The sequence below is a fragment of the Mustela putorius genome, unplaced genomic scaffold (assembly GCF_011764305.1).
Source record: "Mustela putorius furo isolate JIRA1106 unplaced genomic scaffold, ASM1176430v1.1 tig00003846_pilon_pilon_pilon, whole genome shotgun sequence".
Lineage (NCBI taxonomy): Eukaryota > Metazoa > Chordata > Mammalia > Carnivora > Mustelidae > Mustela > Mustela putorius.
The window spans coordinates 2,437,021-2,465,000 of record NW_025421999.1 but is presented as its reverse complement, the minus strand read 5'-3'; the positions used below and the strand labels follow the sequence as shown (position 1 = coordinate 2,465,000).

Here is a 27,980-nt window from a genome sequence, read left to right as displayed (position 1 = left end):
CATCACCCACCTCCAAAAACCGCATCAGATAACGCAACCCATTAAATGTGGTACTTGGAGAATAATGTGTAGGGACCGTAGCATAGTTTAATTGCCAGAGAAGTCTCTGCCATTATGAAGAAACTTCTATGACCTCTATGGAAACCAAACATACTCGGGTAGATTTAAAAGCACAACACCCAATCACTTAAAGGCCGAAGGCAAGTGTCCGAATCTCAATTCATCCCACATGTCACATCTGTGTTACTGCTGATAGGAGTGCTCTTCTGTCTTTTCATCTTGCAGGCTTTGTCTACCAAGGCATCCTGGGTCAGGATGAGCAGCTAAGCTGGGTGGCGCGCTGACTAGTAAAGCCCAGGAAAAGGCTGGCCAGTTCTCTGAGGCCCTGAGTCTTACAGAGGGTGAAAATGTTCCCCAGTTATCAAAAACATTCCATTTATCCTACAGGCAAGATGTACTGCTCAACCTAAATGAGACTGCACAAAATGACCTGAACCGACTCCTAACCTATCCCAGATCAGCCCCAATTACTCAGGGCTTTTATCCTGCAGTGCATATGGTTTTTTTTTTTTTTTTTGGTGGGGGGGAAGCATCTGCTCAATAGACAACCAACTTCCTGTAAAAGTGTTGGGTAAATTAACCATATTTCGGTTCATCTTCCCCAGTCTCTGTGCAGAATCACAAATGTAAACTGTGTCTCAGCTTCCTCAACACCTCAATTACCCTCAAGCCTGAGGACACTGGGGTACTAGTGACATAACCCCTTCAAGATATTGCTCTGCCCACTTTTTTGAGCAGTTCCTTTTCTTTTTATGACAAAGTGTGGGGACACCAGATTCTAAGTTTATACTTCTGCACTCAAAACATCTTCACATGAAACTTATGAATCAACACTAACTTCCTATGTGTAACAATAGTGATCAGGGAGAGTCTTTTTTTTTTTTTTAAATTTTGTCTCAATGGCTTATTTCCTAAAGCCACACCAGTTGTTTTGTGCATTAAACCTGTTTCTACTAACTCCATCTAAATAATAGCAGAATGTGATTCATTATGAATAATTCCTGAATTCAAGTCACAGGCCTGTCACCAAGTTGGGTATAGCGCTGTATATTTTACTTCTATAAACCTCAGTTTCCCCACATGTAAATAGTGTATAAAATCACTACCCCAAGTCCCAAGATTAAATAAAATGGCACGCATAAAAGTTTTCAGTCAAATGCTCAAAAAAAAGAAAAAAAAATCTGTTCTCTATTAACAAACTGTGCCAAAAAGGAAGGGTGTGGGGGGTTATGGGAGGAATGGGCAAACTGGGTGAGGAGGGGGTTGGAAGATACAGGTTTCCAGTTATGGAATGAAGAAGTCATAGGAATAAAAGGCACAGCATAGGGAATGTAGTCAATATTACTGTAATAGTATTATATGGTAGTACATGTCAGCTACACTTGGGGCGAGCAGAGCATAACATATAGAGAAGTTGAAACACTATGTTGTACACCTAAAACCAATGTAATATTGTGTCAACTATATTCAAATAACAAAATTTTTAAAAGACCCATTCTCTATTCATTTGCTTAACAAATTTTCACTGCCTGCCTATTAAATGCAAAGCAATATTGATTAATGTCTTCCCCTAACTTATCTTCCTAAGGTTTTTAGATAAATGCCTATCTTTATAAAAAAAAGTATTATACTCAAAAGTATGCCATTTTTAATATGTGGGAAATCGACTTACAGTTACCAAATTTTTCTGTTAGTGAAGTTATGGAAACCACTGTTAGAGACCACATCAAATTTATAAAGCAGTTTTCAAAAAAACATTTTTTGGTTACATAGTACATATTCACTATTTATGTTAACACAATCACTGCTTTGGACTTATTCTGTGGCTCTTAGGTTTAATTTATTTGTGAGTTGCAAAACCCATTATGTAAAACTCAAGAATGAATAAAAAGGAAAAGGTAAGTGATTGACAAAACTAACTGCAATGTGCTGACACAGTTCTGTGGCAATCACCTTCCAGTCCTGGAGGAGAGCAAGGTGGAGCCGGCAGATTGTGGGAAATGCAAAAGCTTTTTGTTCTTAGGAGCGCAGAGTAGAAGGAGGTAAGAGTTAAAAAGGTGAGTTGCAAAATCTCTGTCAAATGTGAGTTACTGTGATTTGAAGCATGTCTACCGCACTAGATTCTAACTTGGGCTTTAATTCTGGGGCTTCTTCTGCAAAACAAACAAACAAACAACAACAACAACAAAAACTCAACCAACCAACCAGTATGGGTTTGCGCATGATACATCCACATCATAAAAATGAATGATCTATTTCAAGAGAAAGGAAACTGGCGCCTGTCACCTGTAATTTGAGTTCCGCCATAAGGGCTGAATATGTGACTCACAGCTTCCCCATGACTCAATGTGCTACGGGAAAATTGCCTTCCTAAGTAAAAATCCTCTACTTGTACAGAAAATCACAGCATGTATAAAAGTGATTTAGGAACACCCCCCCCCAAATGATATATGTTCTAATTTCCAGTGTGATAATGTATAAAACATGGACTTGTGCTAAAAGCAGTACTTCTGGGCACCTGGGTGGCTCAGTTGGTTGAGCAACTACCTTCAGCTCAGGTCATGATCCCAGGTCAGAGTCTTGGGATGGAACCGCACATTGGGCTCCCTGCACAGCGGGGGACCTGCTTCTCCCTCTCCCTCTGCTGCTCCCCCTGCCTGTGCTCTCCTGCTCTCTCTCTATTGCACAAATAAATAAAGCCTTTAAAAAAAAAAAAAAATCAATACTTCTGTTTTCAAACTAATGGCTTAAGTAATTCTACCTATAACAAAAACTTTTTTTTTTTTTTAAACAATTAGTGGTTAGCAGAGGTTGGGGAGGGGAAAGTAGGGTATTATTGTTTAATGGGTACAGAGTTTCAGTTTGAAGTGATGAAAAAGTTCTGAAGACAGATGGTGGTGATGGTTACACAACATTGTGAATGTTACTTAATGCCACTAAACCACCCGCTTAGAAATGGTTAAAAAGGTCAGTTTTATATTACATATATTTTACCACAATCAAAATTTTAAAAAGTGTTATTAGCCTCAAAAATGAAAACACATAGAAGAACAATGTATTCCTGGTTGTAAATCCTTGCTCATCTGGACGGATTAAAAAAAAAAAAAAAATCTCTCAAAGCAATTATGTCAAAATGAGCAGCCAATTAGATTAAGTGAATCATTAATGTAATTAAAAACATTTTGTCATTGAAGAAAGCCCCTGGTCATGCCAAGAGGTTATACCTATGGAATTTTATACACACACACACACACACACACACACACACACACGACTAAGAAAATAATAAATTTGTAGAACCTTATCTTTATTAGTCAAATAGTACAAGAAACCAAAGTGGGAGGATCCATACATAATGCACACTTGAGAACCCTGTTACTACAGAACTCTCAGACTTAAACATGCAATCTCCAGGTGTGGAGTGTATTAGAACAAAACAGCTGGGAGAACAGTCCATATTGTGAATCTCCCACACAAACTACCCCTTTCCCCAGAAAATTGGGCTCATTTCCATTTGCTTACCACCAGTCCTAGTACGAGGGTGCGGACTCTCTCTCCTATCTCTGGAGAAATGTCATTGCCAAACTGCTGCAGGGTAGTAAGGAACCGTTTCAGCTTACTGAGCTGCCGGGCGCCACAGGCTGGGGGCAGCTGTTGATTAGCCAGAGAAGAAGAGGAAGAGGAGGAAGGCCCATTGCTAAAGCCATTGGGCGGCGAGGGGGCGCCATTCAAGGCTGTGGGTGAATGGCTCGTGCCATTAGTTACTGTCGAGAGCACAAAATCAGAAAGAAAAAAAATAAATAAATTTACAGGGAATATGCACAAGGAAATTATAACCAAGCTTCATTCCCTTTAAATCTAGTGGATTGTGTAATTTAACAACTGTTGGGGGTTTGCTGTAAAATGCTCTGACTTCACAGGATTACCACAGGTTTGGGTCCTCTGTAACTAAATGAGCCTAAGTCTTCACCCTGCGTGAGGGTATTCTACACGGAAGCTGGTAATAAATGGGAGTCGGCTGTAACACAGGGACAGCCCTGCCTCCCATGTGCACATATGCCAACCACCTGAAATGTTTCAAACACAGAACAAATAGTGGTGGGATGTCAGCCTTTTGTCACAGGCTTACATCAGTATAACGGGACCATTCCTTTCTAAACTGTTCCCCCAGAGAAAGTGTACATTTGGTGGAGACTAAATTTATCACTGAACATTTTTAATCATGTTTTGTACACACAACTGACAGCTGTGTTTATAGAAATAGGACTTTCAAGTTTTAACCTTATACCACCCAATTAGAAGGCTATTTTCTCCCCCTCATATTTCTTAACCACTTCTTTAGGGAAAATGCAAATTTTGCATAAGAAGCCAAATGGATATGGTAATTATCAAAGAGTTATTTCAAGAAATCGAAAAGGGACATCTCATTCCAACTAATAGCATGGGTGGGTGGTAATTTGATAACTTCATTTCCGATAAAATTTATTTGAACAACAAGATCACTCGTAAGAACAAGACTGGAAAATCTGGCACATTCCTCACGGAAGACAATGTTGATTTTATTGTATTAAATCTATTAATTCAACAAACTCATCTTTATCAAACCCATCTTTTTAATAGAATGTTGACAGATTATCTCTAACTGTGGTTGGAAGATGTCGTAAGTACTTTATTCTTCTTAAAAGTTTCAAGATAATGAAATGGTCCCTTGTCCCAAATGAGCACCAAAGTACCCTGTCATGGAATGATTGCTCACTAGGACCTCTCACAGGAGACATATGCCTATCCCTGTGGCTTTGGGTAACAACAAACCAAATACAAGATGACAGGGTAACAAGTTGGCACCGGCGCAGCCTCCTGTTCCTTGCACGTTTGGAAAGGTCTTTTAAATGACAGTGTGACGCTGCCTAAACAGCCTGGGCTGTGTATTTTGCCAATCCCTTATAATCCCATGGATCTATCTGTTTTTGCCTGTTCGTTATTTTTCATTCATATAGACTTCACGGCACATGGTCTGTAAATAGTATTATCTGCAACAGATAGCATTTATTAGTTTCACAAATCCTTTATGACACTTTTGACCAGGATTCTGAGACTGAATGAAAACAAAGCTATCCACTATCCCTACTGGAATATATAGGAAAGAAAGAGAAGTTACTCTCTGGTCAGAATGTTCTGTCCCTTCCTTTTCTGGGACAACCCAGAAAGCAACACACACCACTGATTCAGAACACAAGGCCTGAGTCAAGCTGGAAGTAAGTAAAGATTTAATAAAAGTCTGGCAGGTTCGAGACAAGAAAGATGCTCCTTATTTCAGGAAGTTTTCTGTATGTGACTGTTGCTTAGAGCCCTACCCTTCTAACTTAAGACTGCTAGATTTCAATATTATTTGTAAATAACAGAAGAAAGTAGCATTAGAAGATCAGAAGCAACCTGGAAATAACTGTAGGATATTAACATGTTGCAATTCAAAATGTACAAACTAAAATAAGGAGCTACACGTTGAGTCGAACTAAAAGTTACAATGATAAAAAATGGAGTCATAGACCCAATGAATGCTGTATTCTTCACTGCAGAAATCAAAGCAGACTACTACTCTGAAGCAAAAATGGAAAGGCAGGCAAATACTGGCGGTCACACAAACTATACTGAAGATGCTATACGTCTGCAAAGGCTTAATACCTGCTCACTGCCAATTAAACGATTTGGTGGCAGGGAGGGGTGCTTCATGTCTGTGGAACACATTGTTGCTGGATCTTATTTTCCCTTAATTTTCATATTCAGGAAAAAAAATTTAGACTTTAAAATGCAAACAGGAAATGCAGAAATGCCTACTCACAAGTCGTCGGCGTAAATGAACTGGTTCTTGGAGCTCCTTGAGTTGTGGGGGGAGGTGGCATGGTGGGAGGAGTCAGCCTGGACGGGGTCTTCACATCCACAGGTGAGTCTGGCATCGTGGAGTGCTTCTCAGTCCGATCTGGAGGACGCCACCATGAACAGGTTATTTTACTCCTTAAGCAACTTCGTGGTTTTTTGTTTCTTGTTTTTTTGTTTTGTTTTTAAGTGGGGCTCCTCTTTTTTACAAGCAAGTGAACAGAAGAAATCCGACATCTCCTATCAATAAAGTAGGCTTATCTACTGAAGTTTAAATCAGGACTTTATCATCCAAACCCCACTTAAGAAGGTGTAGCACAGATGGCAGGACCTCATTTGTAACTGGGTTATTTTACATCCTATTGTTATTTCTGGCTTGGGCAGATGCTACCTTGGTAGTGTTATATGCAAGAGCACAACTTCACTGGAAGCTGAAGCCAACATTAGCAAGAGCTAAAAAATAGATGGGGAAGTAGAATGGTAATAAACCCTTTAGCTCAGAAACGACACAAATCTGAAGTCTGTTAGTCAGGTGAGATACTTGTAGGAGCCAGCATTTTGCAATGATTTTTCCGTAACACCTGCCATTCCTTTTCCACGCTCCATTTCTGGCCTAGTAGATGAAGCAGGTTAGGTCTCCCAGAGACAGCGCACACAACAGTGTTTCTCTGCCCTGCTTGAAAAATCGCCACTACAAAAATGCGGTCTTTTACACAACGAAGGTAAACTAATTTACTCAGAATCTGTGAGTTTACGAACCACCATTTTAGAAAACACGAGACCAATACTTCGATTAATAATCCCACGCAGAGTAAGAATGGAAGAACCCCCAAACTGACAACTAAGAAAAACTGGAGACCATCTCTCCCTGTATTTTTCATGCATGTGGGACAGATATGGAGAAACTTCCTGATTACCCAATAATGAGCATTTGAGCTTCAGGACTGTTTTCTACTAAGTATATTTTTATTTTTCCTTTGAAATTTCGAGCTGCTTTTGGGGGGGGGGGTCAGTCAAATTTGTTTAACAAAGCGACAGATCTCCAGTTTTTTTTTTTTTTTAAAAAAAAGTGGGTTTCATTTGTTCCTTCAGATCCAATTTTCTACAAACACCGTGTGCCTGTGCACACACGCCCCCCCCCCCCCAAATGTCTGAGGTGCCTCTTACAGTCTCAGATGCAGATGGTTCTCTCTTGGACTGTTTAAAATGTGACAGAGACTACTGATCAAGAAAGAGTCTTTTTAAAACCTTATGATAACCAGAGGCAGAAATTCTCAAAAATTACTTAAAAGTCTGTTCTTTAAAAATGAAAAATCCAAATTACTACTATGGCAATTCCAAACCTAGCTCACACCTTTATTCAGAGCCGATTCGTTAAGACTTGGGTAGCAAGAAAACATAACATTTTCCGGTTGAAATATACCGTATTAGGGAAAATGTGATAAAAGAATGAAAATATAATCATCATTCTTAGAACAGCACTTCGATAACCCAGCAGCCGTGTCTCCAGTTCTTAATCTCGACTGCTGGCTGAGGAGCAACTGTCCCTTCAGTAAATACGTGTTCTGACTGAAATGATGGTGAAAACACACCATGGAGAGCATTTCTACCTTTTTCTTCCTGTTCGTAACTCATCTTCATACTGCAATTCCAGAGCATTTAAGACCCAGAATCAGTAAATCACTTACTCTAGGAAAACACAGAAGTTAGGCAGGTTTAAAACCGCTTTTTCAATGGTTAAAATCACTGCACAGTCTACTCACCTCAACCAACCTCAGCAACAAGGGAATAAATAGCTTTCCGCTTATGTTGCAGCTGAGGGAAGAGGTACGGCAGCAAATACAAGTCTCCCTAAATAAAGGCAAATATTTCTGTCATGCCAAGGAAGGAGGGATCGAGGGAGGCTTGCCAAAGTCGGCTGGGAGATAACAGTGGGAACTGCTGGTCCATCTGGTTTTCATTCTGCTAACACTCACGCTGAACTGTGAGAGAAGGCAGTCCAGATACACAGATTTGAAGCACGTGGTCGCACAGACAGAGAGAGGAAGAGCAGGAGGGGGAAGGGGAAGTGGGAATAATGAAAAAATAAATAAATAAAGCAATGGAAGGCAAAGAGGAGAGAGAAAAGATCAACACAGGGAGAAAACCGCCTACGTGCGGAGAAAGTTACTCGGGATGGCTTTGTCTACCCCAAAAAGCAGACCCTGAGCGGGCACAGCTCCTACACTGTACTTACCTCCATGTACCTCCTGGGCAAAACCTAACCTGGAAAACATATCTTAATCCCTGTGTGTCTTTACTCCTTTTGCCGACGCTAAGAGAAAAGGAAACGAGCGATAAAACTGACAACAGGCCTTCCTCTCCAAACTTAATAATAGTAACAACAACAACAATAAAAGGTAGATGAGTGATATTGTTGCGATTCTTCAAATGATACTGATACTTGAAGAATAACCACTAAGCCAATAAATAGCAAAAACAAAAAACAAAACAAAACAAACAAACAAATAAAACGCACCGCTGCTTCTAACAGGAATATATCTATCCTAACTGGAATATACGTATACTATGTATGTACTTAGGATTTTGACTTTAGCCAGATTTCTGTGACGGTTAGCTTCACTCTGATCACTCTGGAGCTCCAACCCAGAGGTCCTACAAACTTAGACAAAGTGGGACCATATGTAACTCATTCTATGCTGTTCAGTGCAATCAATCCAGGATGGGGACCGATGGTGAAGTAACCAGCCAGGCCTAACCCGGTACACGTACACACACACACATACACACACTCTCTCTCTCTGGAGTAGAGAGATTTAAGATAAATTCAGAAAATATGTTTCAAGTATGCGGAGTTCTGTTGCATTTGTTTTGGATTACTTAAAAAAAAAAACATTTTGAAATATATATTCTTGAAACTTTTATAGCAAACAGCAAAAGGGCTATGATTCAACCACTGAAGTATTTCACTCCACTTCAAATTAGAGGATACAGTAAAACCAATATTAAGTTAGAATATTTCTTATGCAATTTTTTAAGTTTCTGAAAATTATACTGTTCTTAGACGTAGTTTCTATTTTTAGTCCCTGTAGGGGAATACTACATTTATTGAAAGATTGACACAAAATGATAAAAAAGAAAAGAAAGAAAGAAAACCAGTCTCTATCAGAGCAGGAAGATATATATAATTGAAAGGACTGACTTTACTTCTATCTTAAGGATTCTCACCACTTCTAAATAAAGATCTCCCCTATGGGGTAACATTTCAACTCACCTGGCAAATATCCAACACATATGTCCCAAAGATGGCTGAAACATGGAAGAAAATGTGGCATATATAAATACATTACTGATACCATTTCAATATCCAATTCAGTGTCAAGGCCTTCTAGAAGTGGTATGTTTTCCATTTCCTTTTTTCTTTTTTTAGGTAAAAAGAAGAGGTATGGCATAATCTACCATAGCACTTATTTTACTTTTAGTGAGTTCAAACAGTTCCAGATGTGCTTTTAAGGTAGGAAGACGAGGCATTCTGTATTTGCCTTGTTTACATCCTATTCTAGAGATGATTTGGGTAAATAGGAAGTTCAGGGCTGGTAGACAGAACATCTTTCTCTCCGCGTTCATCATGGCAGTTATAATAGAAGAATTAGCTGTGTCCAAGGAGATGTTATGGATTGAGAAACCTCTTGGCACATAAGCAGTTCGGCCAGAGTTAGTCTGACTGGAGTGAGTGAGCACCAGCTATAGGAGCAAGAAGTTCAATAAAGCGGAGTAAGCCCAAGAGGAGCTCAAGTACTACCACCAGGAAGGAGAAGGCAGTTAGGGAGGCACAGAACTAGGTACAGAATTTTTTATTTCTATGCAAAACACGGCACAGACCTGACAACAGAATCACTTAGTGACTCCACTGTCTGCGTGTGAGACACTGTAAGAGACCATCCACAGACCGGCATGGTGTTCACCCAGCCTCCACAATGCTGCCATCTCATTTCCCTGCTGAGCCCTTCTAGAAAGTTCATTCCTGCTCGGAACCCTTGAATAACACCTGAGAATAAAAGTCAAATGCTAACATTTTACACCTGAGGGAATGAGACAATGGATGACTATTTGGAATAGTAGACGAATTTCCCAGTGAGGACAGACTTGGTTTCAAACAGAGACTCAGCCCTTAGCAGTGGGTCCTCAGGGAAGTTATCTGGAAAATGAGTTCCTCAAAAGAATAGGGATACAATCCTCTCTGCCTCCTCAGAACCCTGACACAGTGCGTACTCGTCAGGCACCAACATGTGTGATCTCCATTCGCTTGGGCCTGCCTCTTTGTGATCCATTCATGGCTTTATTTCCAATGCCTTCCCCCCACGTCTATGCTCTATCTGTACAGGGCACCTGGACACTCCCTGGCTTTTCTGCCTCCCTTTTTGTGTTGTTGTTTCCTTCAACCTAGAAGGATCCGCCCCATCTACCCCATTCTTCGCTGCCCATTACAGACCCTCTTACAGCTCTTCCCAGGTGCCCAGGCACCAACCACATCATGCTGGCTGGGCCTTTATTTTAGCATTTACCACAGCCTATGTGGACAATAGTTGTGTGTCTATATGTATGTGCGTGTTGTATACCCAATCACCCCAACCAGGGAAAACTACTTGATGGCATTTCTTCAAACGTTTCATTTAAAAGATAAACACACAACCATCAACAGTCTATAAATATATAATTAGAAAATCAAATGTAGGTAACATGGGAAAATGTTGGGGACCTGAAATTGAGTTCGACTCTGTGATCACCTCACATGGTTTTACATGGTTAAGTGGAAGAAAGATCTGTTACCTCACATCTTATCACAGGTGTTTGATGATGACCCCCCCCAAAACACAAATATGACCTTAACTCTTTCATCATTTAAAATCTTCAGGAGGGAGCGTCTGTTGTCCACAGAATACAATATAAGCTCATGAGTTTAGCTTATATCACAGATACTATGGAGTTCCTGCTGAACAGCCCTTCTCCCTTTTTTTCTTGCTGGAAAAGTCCTGATTTTGCTCAGGTTGTCCCATTCCCCTTTATCAGCAACAGGTTTCGGAAATGAGGGCTGTGCTCCAATTCTGGACAAGGGGTCATGAAGGGAGGCCTATGGAAGACGTTTTAGGAAAGACTTCCTCACTATCTAATCAGAGACCCAAGGAAGAAGCAGACCCTCTCCTTCCGATAGGCACCGTTATATCCGCAATGCCTTCACTTCACTTCTTTGGGGTCTATTTTTTGTACCCATAAAATTAAGCATCTTAGATTATATGACCTTGGGGATCTTTTGCAAACTCTAATATTCTCTGGTTTCTTTCTACAGATACAGCTTATGTTCATTTCAAATGCAAAGAAGACTACACAGAGAACATAAATCTGACAATAAAGGGACCACACAATTATTCTGAAATTGGTGATTATAACCAAACTTCCTCTGTTCACATAAATATCTATGTCCATAAGAACATGTCTGCATAGAAATCTTTACCCATAAACATGACAATTAACATCTACCTCTTGTTTTCAAATACACCATTAATTCTCATTACTAAATCTCTACCAGTGATCTGGTTATGAAATAATCCTACCAATGTCCACTTGTCCCTGTTTAGTTAACTCACTTTCATAGCCCAGGTTAAAGGGAGTACTCTACACTCACTTTCACTTCCTCCTCATTTCCCATTCTTCAAGTACTTCCAGTGGACACCTATAAGACTGTCTGCCTAGAAAGTTTCCCTCCCCATACTGGGACCTGCCATAACTACTAATCTCTTAACTACCATGGGAGTCACCATGTTCTTTCATGACCTTGTATGAAGAGACCAGCAGCTGGCTCAGTCACAGCAGCTCATCCAAGATGGGCAATGTCAGTCATTCTCCAAACATTTTTACCTATAGATTTGAAGGAAGAAAAACAATCCCACTCCAAGAGGTCAAAAACTGCACTCCCTACTGTCCTCCATTTTGAGAAAGCAGGTATTTCATGAAAAAGGCGGCAACTAACAGGCAGAAAGAAATGATGAGAAATGGCATGAGAGTATCCTGATAGTGCTAGGTAAAAGTCATCATTCTCCTAGATCTTTGGGGCTAGCAGCATCTCTAAAATTCCTTCAATGTGATCTTCCAAAGCATCTACAGTTTGCAGTCTATCTATCCCTCCTTTGCCTAAAAACTAGTTTGAGTTACTTTTTATGTGAAACCAAAGAACTCGGACTAAAATAATAGTGGAATGTAACATCAAGGTAGCCTCCTAACTCCCACTGAAACTCTTCAATGATCTCTTCATTCTTAACCAACAAACACTGGGACTTTACCTGGCACCTTCGTAACATCTGATACCGGTTCACCACTCTCTCCCTTTTGAAACATGGTCGTCCCCAAGATTCCACAGTTCCAACGCTCTCCTCCTTTTTCTCAGGCCATCCCAGCTGCTCCTTCTCAGTTTCTTTTATGGCTCACCTTTCTCCACCTTTGTGATAAGCACTGATATCTCCCCCAACGTTCCTGCATAGTTCCTCTACAAATTTTCACTCTATACCTTTTTCTTAGTGACTTCATTGGTGCGCTGATGGTCTCCAAATGGCCCTTGTGTGGATGACCTCCCATCCCCAAACATCCAGGGTTTAATCCCTTCCCCAGCCTGGAAGGAGGGATTCAACCCCTCCCCATCCATCATCTCTCACCTGGTCTAATCAACAGCCCACTGAATGGTCTTCTTGCCCTGTACTATTCATCTCTGGTCCATTCTCCAAATCACATTGTCCAAATCACATAGTCATTTCACCATGTATGTCACAGCTGTGATCAGAGATCTTACTCCTCCTTAACTCCTCTTCTTAGTAATCTTCAAAGACCTTTTGCAATGTTAAGCATAAAGTCCATGTGTCTTAATGGAGCATTAGAAGACCTGTGGGACCCATCTGATTCCTTTAACTGCTCCAGACTCATCTTAACTCCTCACTTCCACCCCCATCCCCACCTCTGAACTCTGAACTCCATATTGAACTAATGCAGCTTTAAATTCTTGTGGGTCAATCGGGCCGCATCCTTTACCTTCCTTAGAATATTCTACACTCCACTGCTGCCTGGTGAAGTCCCCTGTTCCTTTAAAACTTCTTTTGTGTGTCACTTCAGCCAAAGAACCCTCCGCTGATCCAGAAAGGCCCGTCTTCCCTTACTACCCTGTCTAGATCCCTCTTGTAACGCTGACCACACTGTATTTAGAACCAAGTCAGTCTCTCCACCTACATCATAATTTATTCAAGGATACTGAAGACATCTTACTTGTTTTTATATTCTCAGCACTCTACACAGTGCCTGATACACAGAAGCTGTTTGGTGCATTTAGTATTTTAAATGAATATGGATTGCTATAATGTCATAAGGGATGTCTATAGTCATAACCTTGAGACTCCAGAACTTTCAAGAGATATGATAAATTTAACTTAAAATCATCTCCATCTTTGTTCTATCATCCTAAAAGAATTCTAAAAAGAATTTCTATATTCTAAAAACACTAAATCACCAAAGATAAATCTAAAAAGACACCAGTAAATTATTGAATTCACCAGCCTTTCAGTAATCACAACATATTCTCTAAAAGCCTTTTATATAATATTTTTAAAAAGGCTATGTAAGGCAATTTATATACATATAACCCACAGTCACCAAAAGCTCCCTTTTTGACAGTAATTGTGCAATCATACATATGCACATTCAAAATGAAGAGAAAAGCATATTATGAACCCAAAACACTATTTTTTTCCTACATTCCACAAGAGTTTCTGCTGCTTGTCTATGGATGGTGGGATTACACATTATTTTTAATTTCTTGCTATTTTCTCATTTATTCAAATGTTCTACAATAAGAATGTTTTATTTTTACAAGCAAGAAAATACACACACAAAAACCAACTTATTAGGATAAGTCACCTAGAATCTGGCACTGGGTACTGCACCAAAATCTCTGCATGCTTTGTCTCTTTAAATCTATGAAAAGGTATTACAGATTTTTTATAAAAAGGAACTGAGGCCTAGGGAGGTTGGACAATCTGTGCAAGACTACAAGCCAGAACCTATTCCAGGCCTTCTTAGAGTTCAAGATCATCTAAAACCAACGTTCTTTTATACGTGATCTAGGAAACTGAAATAAGGACACATTCTATAAATGTTAAATGGAGAGTAAGCATCATACTAGAACCTCATCTTCCAATATTACTGTACTGACCACCTGTGACCATGTAAATTTTAATTCAAGTTAAGAAAAATTTAAAATTTAGTTCCTCAGACACATTAGCCACACTTGAGAGTTCAACAGCCAAGGCTACACAGTTCCACAGCTGTGGCTGGTGGCTACCCTATTAGGGAACTCGGCCCTGGAGTGCTTCTGTGTTCGCAGAACCACGGCGCAGTACTAGAATCATGGCTCCATGGCGGAAGTCCTGGAGGTAACAACGCAGACTGGAAGAGCAGGGATGAGGAAGGGTGAAGCACTGGCTCCACCCTAAACACCTTCAATCCCACTCAGATCTTTTGCTTGATTTATAAATTGTGCTTCTGCAGAGGATTTCATTTGGTGGTTAAGGGGTAGAAAAAACAAGGGCTTGAAATCCAGTGACTAAGACAAGGGAGCTCTCAGCTCTGAAAAAGGTGGGAGTGGAAGACAGGAAATTAGTAAGGCCAAGAACTCAGTCCTGTGATGAGCCAGTTCAGCGGCTGGACCAGCAGCTAACCTGGAATCCAAGGGGATAGCCTAAAGACCAACTTCATGCCTTTAAAGAGCATGAACTTGGGTTAAGACGGAAGACGGGCAAAAGAATGAAGTGGATCCATACTAATCTACCACTATTTCTAGGAAAAAATGGTTTCAATAATGCTAGGGTCATGTGCTTATGGGGACAACAATGGGAATTTCCCTGCCCTTCCTCTTGAGTATTTTTATCTAGCTAGTGCTGGACATATTTCTCTTGGTTCTGAGTGTCTCCCTAACCACAGTGTCAGCTTTGAGAAATTTCTACCTCTACATGTTAGTTCCTTGGAATTGTCATCTCCCACAGCTGTCACCACCTTTACTCTTGTGACTCCTGCTGCCAAGTCTAAGAACCACTTCCTAGAGGCCCCTACATGGTTATCAGGCAGCCCAGGGTTTAGCTACCCCACTTCAACCAGCACCATTCCACATCTATGTGCTTTATGCACTAGTGTTCTATTTAAGATTTCCTTCAGGGGAGGAAAAAAAAAAAAAAAAAAAAAAAAGGAGTCTCCTGTTTGAGAAGAGTTTGAATCCCCTGGCACAGGCAGCCAGCAAATGTTTGCCACGTGGCAGTGATAAAAATACTTAAGGAAAAACCAAATCACCCAAATGCACAGAAAAGTAACTCCTGCTTATGTAAGGAGCAGCCAAAGACATAGTTATAACCAAGGGTCTATAAACTGATCACATGTATCTGTAGAACACCCTGCTGCCAAATTACAGAGTATTCCAGAAAGTGGGAAAAATCATTAAATAATAAGTGACCCAAACATTTCACAATCTTTCAGTATGGACAATTTTCTTCCAGTAATATCTGCCTTATTTGCCAGTTTTAAGGGCTATTAAGAAAGCTGTGGAGCTGCTGTAGGGGATGGTATACACAGCTAGCGCCTCAGGTACCAACATTCAGGTAAGAGCTAGTGACTCAAGGCAGAAAATGATGAAGGTACACCACATATGCATGTACCTGCGGCTGAATCTCAGACAAGGAAGTAGGAGCTCAAATGACTATTTGTTGAATTTAATCGAACATGCTCTTAAAGAAAACAGCCAGTACTGTTAGTTTACACATGATAGGCATTAGGAAACCACAGAGTTTTTAGGTAGTTGAGTGATACGCTCATTTCTGTCTTATATTATGGGTATATATGGAGCAGAGAATAAATAGGGAAAGAAAGGCAAGAGAGCAGGGGTTCTGGTTTGCGATAACCTAGGCTGGAAACAGTACAGGCATCCAGCATGGAAATGCTCTTAAGAATGTAGGCAAGAAGATTCAGGAGACATTTTTATAGTCTATGTCAAATTTGCAGAGCTTGGCAGTAAAATAAAATTAAACCTTGAGCAAGGAGGAATCTAGAGGTTCATGGTAATGTTAAAAACCAAAACCAAAACACAGCAGGGAGAATCATTTGGAAAAAGGGGGGTTAAGTTAAATCATAGTTTATTTAGAGATACCCCTGCAAGACTCTGTTGTTCTTACATAAAACATCCTGAATGTCTTCCTCTTGTACATGGGTCACCATCAAATTATTCTTCCTCCTAAATATGCTTCTCCATCACAATGAGCACCCTCAAGGACCACCAAGGCTCCCTTGGACTTTCTCAGAATCTAGCCTAGCAAAACCCTTCCCCCTATACCGCAATCCATTTATCCCACAAGAGGTGGGATGATCTTGTTAAACACAGAAGTATTCACTCGCCAAAATAAAAGCATTCATTCAAAACTACCTGAGCCATCTACAAAGTCCCAGGTACTGTTTTAGACACAGAGAAAAGACAGTGGACACAAAAGAAAACCACAGCCCTCAAGAACTTTACATTATAATGATCGGATCAAGTTACTCCCCTCTTTGAAGTGTTTCAATGGTCTATCATCATGCTCAGGGTAAAATCCAAAACCCTTCAAGTGACCTACAACTAGGGCACCTGGGTGGCTCAGTTAAGCAGCTGCCTTCCCCTCGGGTCTCCATCCCAAGGTCCTGGAATCAGAGTCCTGTACCTGGTTCTCTGCTCTGTGGGGAGCCTTCTTCTCCCTCTCCCTCTGCCCCTCCCCCTGGCTCATGTTCAATCTCTCTCTCTCCCTCTCTCAAATAAATAAAAAATCTTAAAAAATTTAAAAAAGGTGACCTATAACTAGACAGGTTTAGTCTCTGCTGGCCTCTCCTATCTCATCTCACATCTCACTGGTCTTATCATTGGTTGCAAGCCTCACCTCACCTCAGGGCCTATCAGCCTGGGAAAGCCATCTCAGCTCAAACTCACTCACTCCAGGAAGTCATCCCTGGTCCCTCCCCAATCCCCTGTATTTTAACTCTCTGTATCATCTAACAGATCTTTATAGGGCTAACTGCAACCATTATAAATAACCATATAATCACTCATTGGTCTAACACCCCCTGCCACACAGCAAAATGCTCTGTAATGGCAGGGAGCATGAACAGTTCACCTCCCACCATATATCAACTGAGTCCCACAAATTAGTACACTGCCGAAAACCTACCACAACAGGGGACAAACACAGATTTAAGAACATTTAAAAACACAGATCTGGAGGTACAAGTAGAGGAAAGCAATCATATTCTTTATTCTCCTTAAGAGAGATTTCAAAGTTTCTTCAGTGATAGAAATAACAACCCCCATTTATACCCACTTCCCTTTGTCAGTAGGACTTCCGACTGACACTGTGCCACCCACCGGTTCAATCTTTATCTTACTTGGGTTCTTAGCACCATTTGATCTGTTGGGCTGCTTCTTACTCCTTTTCTTCTGTGGTAACATTCTTCTAGTTGGCTAGGAGTTTTCGTGAGTGTTCCTGGACTCTGGCCCTTCCTCTCCACCTCGCCGCCTCCTCTTCTGAACTGGCTCCCTCCCTTCTGGTCTCTGATGCAGGCCTTCTCAGCTACTGCCAACAAATCCCACCAGCCCTATCTCCAGGTGAAGGATTCCCTCCTGAGAACCAGACAAGTCATCTAGCTTGCTTCCTGATGCCTGGACAGCTGTATTTAGTACCAAATCTAACAACTGCCTTAGGGAATCTGTGCCTCCTCCTGTCTATCAACTTCTGGCACAGCATCACTTTTCCTGCCCCTGACCAAGCCCCAAACACCACAACCCTGTCCTCAGACTCCTCCCTCCACACCATCCTCCTTCCATGTCCAATCCAATCCCGTGGTATCCTATCAATTCCACTCCTAAATACTTTTAGGATCCACCCTTAGTGCCCCTCTGGCCTAGCTTTCAGAATCTACAGAGCCTCGGAAGGGTTTTCTCTACCTCCAGTCCCTCGCACAAAGGCCCCTCCTCCTTGCTTTTAGAGCAGTATTCCTAAGACGAGAATTTGACAGTATCATCCTATAATATGCCTACACTGTACAACCTACCTAAAATCTTTCTACAATTATAAAAGTTGGTTGGGGCAAATGATGAAGGTTCCTATCTTTTCAACTCAATCTCCAGTGTCTACGCAAGGATCTTACACATGGGAGGCCCTTAAATAGTCTGCATTAAACTATTTTCTTTTAAGATTTTATTTTTGTTATAAGTCCTCCCTACATCCAGCCCGGGGCTCAAACTTACAACCCTGACTCAGGAGTCACACGCTCCAACGGAGCCAGCCAGGTGCACCCTAAATTATTCTTTGAAAACTTAAATTGTCAAGATGTCCATTCTGTCTCCAATTAGGATATACTATAGTCATTAGATGTAATGCAATCCCAACCAAAATACCAATAGAATTTTTCCAGAATTTTACAGATACTGAGAAAGTCAATCTGAAATGAAATCGAAAACAGCTAGGAGGGACGCCTGGGTGGCTCAGTTGGTTAAGCAGCTGCCTTCGGCTCAGGTCATGATCCCAGCGTCCTGGGATCGAGTCCCACATCGGGCTCCTTGCTCCACAGGGAGCCTGCTTCTCCGTCTGACTCTGCCTTCCACTCTGTCTGCCTGTGCTCGCTCTCGCTCTCTCTCTCTCTGACAAATAAATAAAATCTTTAAAAAAAAAAAAAAAGAAAAGAAAAGAAAACAGCTAGGAAACTTTGAAAATGAAGTGGAACGAGGAAAAGTAGCCTAGCATTTATTAAAATGCACCACAATGATAATAATTTGAACAATGTGCTACTGGTACAAAAATAACCACTAGAGCAGAATAAAAGTTTAAAATAAGCAGAAAAATATAAAGCTCCAAAACAGACACACACTTACCTAAGAATTCAGTATATAATAAAGATGACTTGTAATATTAGGAAAAGATAAAGCAATTCACCAAACTTTCTTAGGAATTACTAGACAACAATTTGGAAAAAATAAGGTAAACCCCTTTCTCATACCATATATCCAAAGTCATTCATATCCATATGAATAAAATCTTTAATATAAATGTTTTTAAAATACTAAATATATAGGTAATATACTAAGTATGTAAGTATATACACAATTTAACCTTAGGATTAATAAAGAGATTCTAACCTTGATAAGAAAGGCATAATGAACAATGGCACTTATTAATAAACTTGAGTACAACAAAAAATATCATAAACTAAATAAAAGGGAAGTGGCACCCAGGAAACAAGTATCTGTAAATGTGACAACAATGGATTCACATCCTTCATATGTAAAGAGCTCCATCAAATCAATAATTAAAATTTGAAAGCCTAACAAAAGTTGTAAAAGAGTAGAATAGGAGTTGTACAAAAGAAATATAAATTACCTACAACCCAACAGGGAAAAGAGTTTAACCTCACGGGTATTTTTTTTTTTTAATTAAAAGAAGATACTCTTTTTCATCAAACATATCGACAGACATTTTTAAAATGACAACATAGGATTACAGTACAAACTGACACTTCAACTGGCACACTTTTGTAAAATGATACCAATTTTCTTTTAGGATAACAGACAATATGTATCCATTGTCTCCAAATTATGTATATCTATTAATAAAGCAACTCCCCTCTTTGGAAATTATCCTAAATAAACAATATCAAGTGTACAAAGGCATTTATACTGAAGAAGACTGGAAATAACTCAATTGTCTAACAATAGGCATTTGGCAATTCAAATTCTAATAGAACCGCACAGTGGATCTTAACAATGTGTATATTTACATGGAAAGATCTTGAAATATACTGAATCACAGGAATAGTTACAAGATCTATTTAACAACAACAACAACAAAAACTATTTTAGGACAGTTACAAATGGATGGATGTGTGTTTGTGTATAAGTACAAGTCTGGGAGGATACATATACAAAGGCTCTACATCAGAATATGAAGAGTGGTTATCTCTTAAGTCAGTGGTTCACAATGAAGCAGAGCTTTCAAGTTACTGTCAAATAGTCATGCTGTGAAAAGCCTCTTTCTCTTATATTTTTGGCTCAGTTTTAACCATGTATTTAGACAATTCTAAGACCCTCATATTTTCTCCTTGTAACATCTCTGAAGCTGGGACGAGTACTACAAAACCGTAGAGTCAATGCACTAAGCCAAAGCGCTTAGTGGCACCATTTTTTTTCCTTGGTGCGTGATTCACAAAATAACTGTGCACCTTAAAACCGGTTTAGGTAAATATAGCACACCTAGCTTTTTCTAGGAATAAAACTATTCGTGCAAAAATGTAAGGAACAATATACATTCTTTTCATTGGAACCCTACCAAGACCGTTCAGCTTTGGATTGAAAGAGTGAAAAGCTGAGATTCCAGAAGACCGAAAGGGGAGCGTCCAGGAGGTAGGGTTCTCTACAGGGGCTACAGCACGTGAAAACACTTGAACGCATCACAAAGGTAGAAGTTCTTATTCACCTCAGAATCCCAGTCATCTAACAGTATCTAACATCAATGTTTATTGAATAAAGGAGCGAATGCTATTTTAGTAATAAATTCGTCCACACACAGTAGCAGACAGAAAGAAGAAAAACCTATGGGTCATGGGGTGTGGGAATCCACAAGTCTGCCAGAGCACTGTTAAGGTAAAATCCCCAAATAAATTATCAAATTCTTTATAAAGCACATGCTCCTTGAACAGCACCCTCCAAATAAAGGAATTCCAATAAAAAGCTAAGTTGTCTAAAAGGGTTCCCAAAGATAAGTTTGAACTGTCTATGAATTCTATTAGCAAATTCTTTATATATAATAATATTTACATACCAGTTGAGAACTGAAAGTATGTGTTTAAGTATACATTTCTCCTTAGCTTAATATAGTGAAAATATAAGGAGATCAAAATAAATTCTGCACAGTTGTAGGAATTTCACATTCATCATTTCTGAATAGATGCTGCCTCGGTTAATATTTTGCACAATACAATTTTTCACGGAAGCCCATAACTTTATTTAAATTAATAAAGTAATTCCGAGAATGTGCCTTAATTAATGAATAGCTAATAAATATTCCCAAAGGACAAAAGCTCAAGTTCCATTTACCAGAGAAATAACTGCGTGTGTATATTCCAATGCATCTAAGTAAGTCTATTTTCACCTCCTGTATTTCAAGACCCTTTAAAAGCCTATATACCTTTTAATCTCAGGAAAACCAATGGGGGATGCAGAACTATAAAATTCTTGATAGCTACAGTTTGAATGACACATTTTTACAATTCACATACCACCTTAAGTTCCTATGTCTCAACTAGACACGTAAATAAATTCAAGTTATTAAGTCCTTAATGTAGCTTCATCTGTATATATACTTTGAATGTGGGTAAACATGTTATTAAATTAAGATGACAGTCTAAATTCCCATCCATTTACTAGGAATCATTTATATTTCATATAGCACTAGAGATGTCTTCTCTGAGCTCATGAAGAATTATAATGGAGAAAAATCAAACCAAACGTTGATGGACAACTGCAGAGAGCATTCATTCTATGCACAAATGAAAAATGTTGCTGGCTAGAGATCTATAAGATCATTTAAAAAAACACAACTTTCTTGACACTGTCAAATAAATTAATCATGAAAGTAATAAATGTCTAAATATAAAGGAAGTTGTTCTCACTCAAGGATCATCACATTATTACTAACTTCTAACAGTAACTCAAATTAGCATAGATCCAAAATCATCCCTAGGACCACTATGACCACTACCGCTCCTTTAAAAAACAAAGTGGGAGAATTTTTGGAACAGGGCAATAGAAGTCCACCATAGATGTTCCCTGGAAATGTCGACATTCCCTGACTGGCATGGGAGTAAATAACACTAGGAATCTCTATTTTAATGGGTCAAACAAGCACTTAGTGAGCACATTACCCATCTCAAAAGTACTAGCCAGGGCATCTCAGGAAAGTTCCTGAAGCCTATAAATCATTCCACATACCCTTAATCTTCTTTGAAAACAATAACTTAGTTTTAGAAGTATAGACATGCAAGAAAACAAGAGATTTACCCCTGGTAAATAATGTTTGATATGTCTCCTTAGGATGACTCAAGGCAAAATTATTAAGTCTGCCAGGTTTAAGTTCAGTCTCCCTGTTTTCCTTGGTTTTTCTTTCTATTAGTATCTTCCTCTATGCTGTTCACCTCTAAGAAATCTGGAATCCTTATCCTGTTCCTTTGCTAAAGAAATCAAAGATACTGTGACACCCACCTACACCCAAAGTCTGGAGCTTTACTCTGGTCCCCAAATGTATTAATTTCTAGGACTAAAATTGCAGTAGTCATTTAAACTAATCCATATAACGTGGATGACTAGTAACGGTGGCTACACACACACACACACACACACACACTCACATGCACACTTTTCCTCACGGCTTAGTGAATCAGAATTACCTGAGTTGAAGGAAAGGGGGAAGGATAGAGGAAAGGCAGAAACACCCAGTGTAATTGAGTGGAGGGAATGTATTTTTATCCCATTCCTCTCTTCTGCCTCCCGCTGAATATATTACCAGGCGCTCAGTAACAGTTGCATTTCCAGGTAATTAACAAACAAACGCAATCCTTCTCTGCCCTAAACTGAAGAATGATCTGCTACAGGTCTGCTACTGGGCCTTCAGAAACCGAAGAAGTATCCACAGGAAAGACATAATAGGGTCACAAGAAGTAGTTCCTAGCAGTTACCTACTCACAGATAGCATCCAATGAAATTGAATGTCCATAAAATGTGTATTTATGTATATGATAAATATTAAGAAAAAAACTACTTTTTCCCTTTTCTCCTCTACAAATGATTGGCTCATTTTCACCTTCTCTGTTTCAACATCAATCCTTCCCTGACCATCCAATCCCAAGCAGGTTCTCCCACTTTTTCATCAGTTTCCTTCTCAATACTTAAAAACTCAAAATTCTTTTGCATTCCTTTCTTTCCAGTTTAGTGGGCTCCCAGACCCAGCAGTGTCTGCCACAGAAGTACTCCAAAAGGTCTGCTGAAACAAATGAGGAAGAGAGGATTCTGACTTTCAATGAGGGCTACAAGAGAATGTGAACTGGTTATAAACCCAGTGAGAAAAGAAATAGGGAGGTGTCATGAACCAGAAACACAAAAGGAGGGTTAACAACCATGAGTTCATGCTGAGGTCAAGGTTAGATGTGTAGTATGATAAAGCCAAAGAGGAAAAGCTGAACAGGAGAGAGAAAATGAAGTAAGTCTGTCTTTCCAGACTGAATGTGCCCCAGCACGTCCAGCTGGGTACAACCCCAGACAGACAAGGTGAGGCAAGAAAGTCATTGGGTAAAAAAAACAAGGGTGCATTAATCTTAGAGACATCGCTTGACTCGCCTCAATCCTCCAGAATCCAAATTCTGATAACCTCATGCCTTTCTTAAGAGAGCAAAGTGAGGTCATCAGGCATAAATCACTGCAAACCCCTTCCTCAGAACCCTGGCTTACCTGTACCAACACCTTGAGTTTCAGAAGAGGCAATGTCCCCCTCTAAGGGCTTTGCTCTACCAGTCATCCCACCTTCTTCTTATCTTCAGTCTGTCTGGCTCCCTACCGGCTTCTTCCAAGAACCTATGCATGTTCAAGTCTCTCCCACCAAGAACAGACAAAACCCTCCCTCCGAGTCCATGGCATTCCCTCCATTCTCCCACTGCCAGGCTTTGAGGGGTCATCGCTTCCATCCACTTTGCAACTGACCACAAACAAGCCCCAACAACGGACAGGGGCTTCTGGTAACTACCCTCCCTCCAGATGGCCAAATCCAAAAGGCAATCTTCACTCTTCCCAATTCCTGGCCCCTCTAGAGTGGCATTTCACACTGTAGACCACACCCTCCCTGAAATTTTGCCCCCTGGTTTTAATGACATCCAACTCTCTCTGCTTCCTTGGTATTTCCCAGGGTTCAAGGCTGTCCTCTCTTTACAATATATATATTTTCTTCCTGAGTCACTCCAAAGGTTTTGGCTGTCGGAAGTGACTTCGAATCAAGATTGCCAATATACACACCGCTATGAAACAAACCTATGATCCAGCTCCTGATGTAATATCTCAGTCATTATATACCAGATAAACCTGGAAATCATTCTTCAAAGTCAACTGTCTTCTCTTGATGGATTATTTCTTACTCTAGTTGATGGTAACCAGTTGCCCGAATCAAACTTGAGATAATCCTCAACACCACTGCTCCCCACCTCCTGGTCCTATAGCCAACTGATGGCTAGAGCCCTGTGGTTCTCTTTAGTGAGTACTTCCAGATCCTGCTGTTTCCCTCCTTCCTCCTTCCTCACTGGCAATGCAGCCAGTCATCGCCCTATCTCACCTGGCGGACTGCAAATTTCACCTTCTTCAACTTACCCTCCACATTACTCCCAGAGTGATATTAACATTCAAACCCAAAAATACGATTCGGCTAAGAAGCCCACAGTGGCTTCCCTTTCTGCCACTCCCACCTACAAGGTAGATGTCTCCTTCTGTTACTTTCTCATGCTGCAAGTTCCAGCCATGCTGGCTCATGCCTTAGCATTTCTGCTTCACATTCTCCCCTGTATCTGAAATGTCTTTTGATGGCAACAAGCTTGTGATCCTTTAAGGTACAGAACAAATGCCACCACCTCTGTGAAGCCTTTCCTAATTACCCCTGCTCCACATTCAAACCCAAAGGAGTTGATGACTCCTTTCTTTAGACTCTACTTTGCATATATCTGTTAAGTGAATTTAGCATCATCTATTACAATCGTGTTTGCGGGTGTGCATCCATGTGTGTATATTCTATGCATACACAGAGGTACACACTTCCTGTAAAAAGCTAAGGTCCTATAATTAATTTCACCCCAGCATTCCATAGGGTGCTTAGTACAGAGCTGGATCTCCATAAATGTTTGCTGTCAAACTACTGTAAGTTGGAAATGCTGGGATTAAGGACAACAAGATAAAGAAATCCATCAAGTTAAAAAAGAAAATGAAAAAGAAAGGGAGAGGGACGCCTGGGTGGCTCAGTTGGTTAAGCAGCTGCCTTCGGCTCAGGTCATGATCCCGGCGTCCTGGGATCGAGTCCCGCATCTGGCTCCTTGCTCAGCAGGGAGCCTGCTTCTCCCTCTGCCTCTGCCTGCCATTCTGTCTGCCTGTGCTCGCTCTCTCTCCCTCTTCTCTCTGATAAATAAATAAAATCTTTAAAAAAAAAAAGAAAAAGAAAAAGAAAGGGAGAAAGAAAATAGCACTGCTACATTAGACTCTGCCCTGTGAACCAACTGGGAATTCAGAGTTCTGGCTCTACTGTTCTCCCAAAGCTCTCTGCTTCTTCCCCTATCATAAGGTAACCACCTTATTTATTAGACATTTTTGTATGTACCTTCCCTGCTTGGGGGACATGCCACCACCACTACTAATACTGTCAAAATATCTTCATAACAGTTGTATTTACTGAGCATTCATTTACCAAGTGCCAGGTGCTTTGCTAAATGCTTTACATGTGTTAACTCATTTAATCTTCACAATAAGCTAGTACAATGGATGTTATTAATATTACCATTTTACAGGTGAAAAGAACAGAACCTTAAAAAGATGAAGCCGTGTGCCCATTGTCTCATTGCTAAAGAACAGGATTCAAAGCCAAGGAGTGGACTTCTGGGCCCGGGCCTCGGAGTACTGTACTGTATATACTCCTGCGCTACAGAATCCGACAGGACACTACTAATGATCCCCGCCGATCAGCCCCCACCAAGTATAGTCATCAAGGCCCCCAGGGTTCCGAGGAGACATGGGTTGTATCTGACTCTTCATTACTTGGCACATAGTGAGTATTTGGTAAATATTTCAGCTGAATTAAAGACTCTTAAAAAACTTTGGGCGAGTGTTTTTGTCCGTCCTTCCTTCCTTCCCCCCTCCCTTCTTCCCCGCTCTCTCTTTTTCCTGTAAAATGAAGGTGTGGTTCTTTAAGGTTTCTTTCAACTGCAAAAATTCAATGGTTTTATCATAGGAAGGTAATTTGCTCCCCGCCTAGAATAGGATAAGGACACACTCAGAAGAGTCAAGTCAGGTAACCAAGAGGGTGGGTTGGGCGTGAGCAACCTTGACTGGAATCCTAGGTCCTCCTCCTAACTTGGGCAAATTCCTTGATCTCTGAACTTTTATTTCCTCACCTAGTACGGGTCCACTACTGCCTCAGTAAGTGACTTTGAAGATTAAAAGAGAAAATATGGATGTGAAACACATATACGATGCCTAGAACGTACACAAGCACGCCTACACGGCAGCCATCACTTCCTGCAGCACTCAGAATCAGAGCTTAGCTGATACACTCTCACACAAAGGAAAAGGTGAGTGTCCACTCATGGAGCAAACACAGCACTCTCATAGGGAGACTGTCCTACTTCATTATTTTACTGCCTTCGCCTGTGTTGGGGGATTCAGCATGTGTTCTAAAGAAAAGATGAAGCAAACAACTATATTTTCATTCCAATTTATAGGTTTTCTTTTATCGCTTTCTCCTCGAGTCCTTATTTCTTCATATCTAGGGAACTCAACCAGACTTCAACATCTCCCATTTCCCATTTCTCTCACTAGAAGACATATTTTTTATTTGTTATAAAAAAAAAAAAAAAAGAAAAAAGTTGGATCAGTATAGAAGAGGAATCTTCCTAAAGAGGAATCTTAATGCAAACCAATTTGTCAGACCTCTTTGCTAGCTCATCTCTTTACAGAGCATCCTGCCTCCTCAAAAAAAAAAAATAAGAGAGAAAAGTTTCCCCCAAAGTTAATTTTATTCAATTTTTAAAAAATTATTTTAAGAAAATTAACATTCATTATCTTAGATTAGCCTAAAATATCCTCAAATGCCTCCACGCCAAGTTTATGAAATCCCCCCCCACAAAAAAATCTAGTTCTTTATCCTTGTCAAACTTCAATATTAGCAACCAAGAAAAATGTACTAAAAGGAAAAAACCATCTCAGTTCTAACAGGCTATCACAAAACTACAACTTTATAAAAAGCTTCTATAATTCATTATCATCTCATAAAATGTAATAAATATACACAGATACAATTTTAAATAAGTGAAAATAAAAACTAGCATAACTACCTTATATTTTTATTATAATATAGACATAAAAGGTTATATTAAAGATGGCATAGGTAAAATATTTTAGTCATATTTTCTTTAGAATTTTGAGAAGATGGTATTAAAAATTCTCATACCTTAAAGCTGAATTTATCCCAAATTGTCTAAAAAAATTTTTTTATCAGATAGTGTTTGTTTTATCCAACTGCCAGTTTTTATTATCCATGATAACAGGAGTCAGGATGGTATAAATAAATAAATCAAAACTCACACAAAGCTCATAGTAAATTACACAACCTTCTGTGCTCTCAAAAATCCTCATGAACCAGCATTAACCAATTTCAATTTTATGTTTTATTACTGCTCTTGCTGATTCTCTTGTGTGGAAATTAATTAGCGGCGAGATGGGCAAAAGAGAGGCAGCAGAAGAGAAAAGGTCAAAATCAATCCACTCTGAATAAACAGACTGTAACTGATAGTTGGCTGTTTTCACATTTTTGTGAATGAGAAAACCAACATGACTTCTACAAGGTCCCACAGAAAGGCAGCTGTGAAGAAGTCAACGCCAGACTGGGAGCATATCTACGGAAAAAAATGGCTAAACATGACCAAGAAGGCTAAGTCTGTTGTGTCCTGATCAGTCTTTCCAAGAGATGGTAAGATGGGCACAGGGCGGGGGGACGGGGTACTTAGTAACCAGTAAACTCTTATTTCTTCTTATTTCAACCAACTTCATAACCCAGGTTTGCAACGTACAGAGAGCAGGTGTCGGGTAAATCTAATGAGGGTTAGATAGAATGGATATTATTTCACTATCACTATCATCACCAACCACTCAT

General features: G+C 40.0%; 1 protein-coding gene across 1 annotated transcript in view; it reads right to left on the bottom strand.

Annotated features, from left to right (window-relative positions):
• The window catches only part of RUNX1T1 (RUNX1 partner transcriptional co-repressor 1), a 132,134-nt gene that overhangs the window by 51,898 nt on the left and 52,256 nt on the right, over positions 1–27,980 (bottom strand). Inside the window, 2 exon segments of the mRNA XM_004768592.3 lie at positions 3,583–3,824; positions 5,900–6,037. Of these exon segments, the coding sequence (XP_004768649.3) occupies positions 3,583–3,824; positions 5,900–6,037 (380 nt within the window).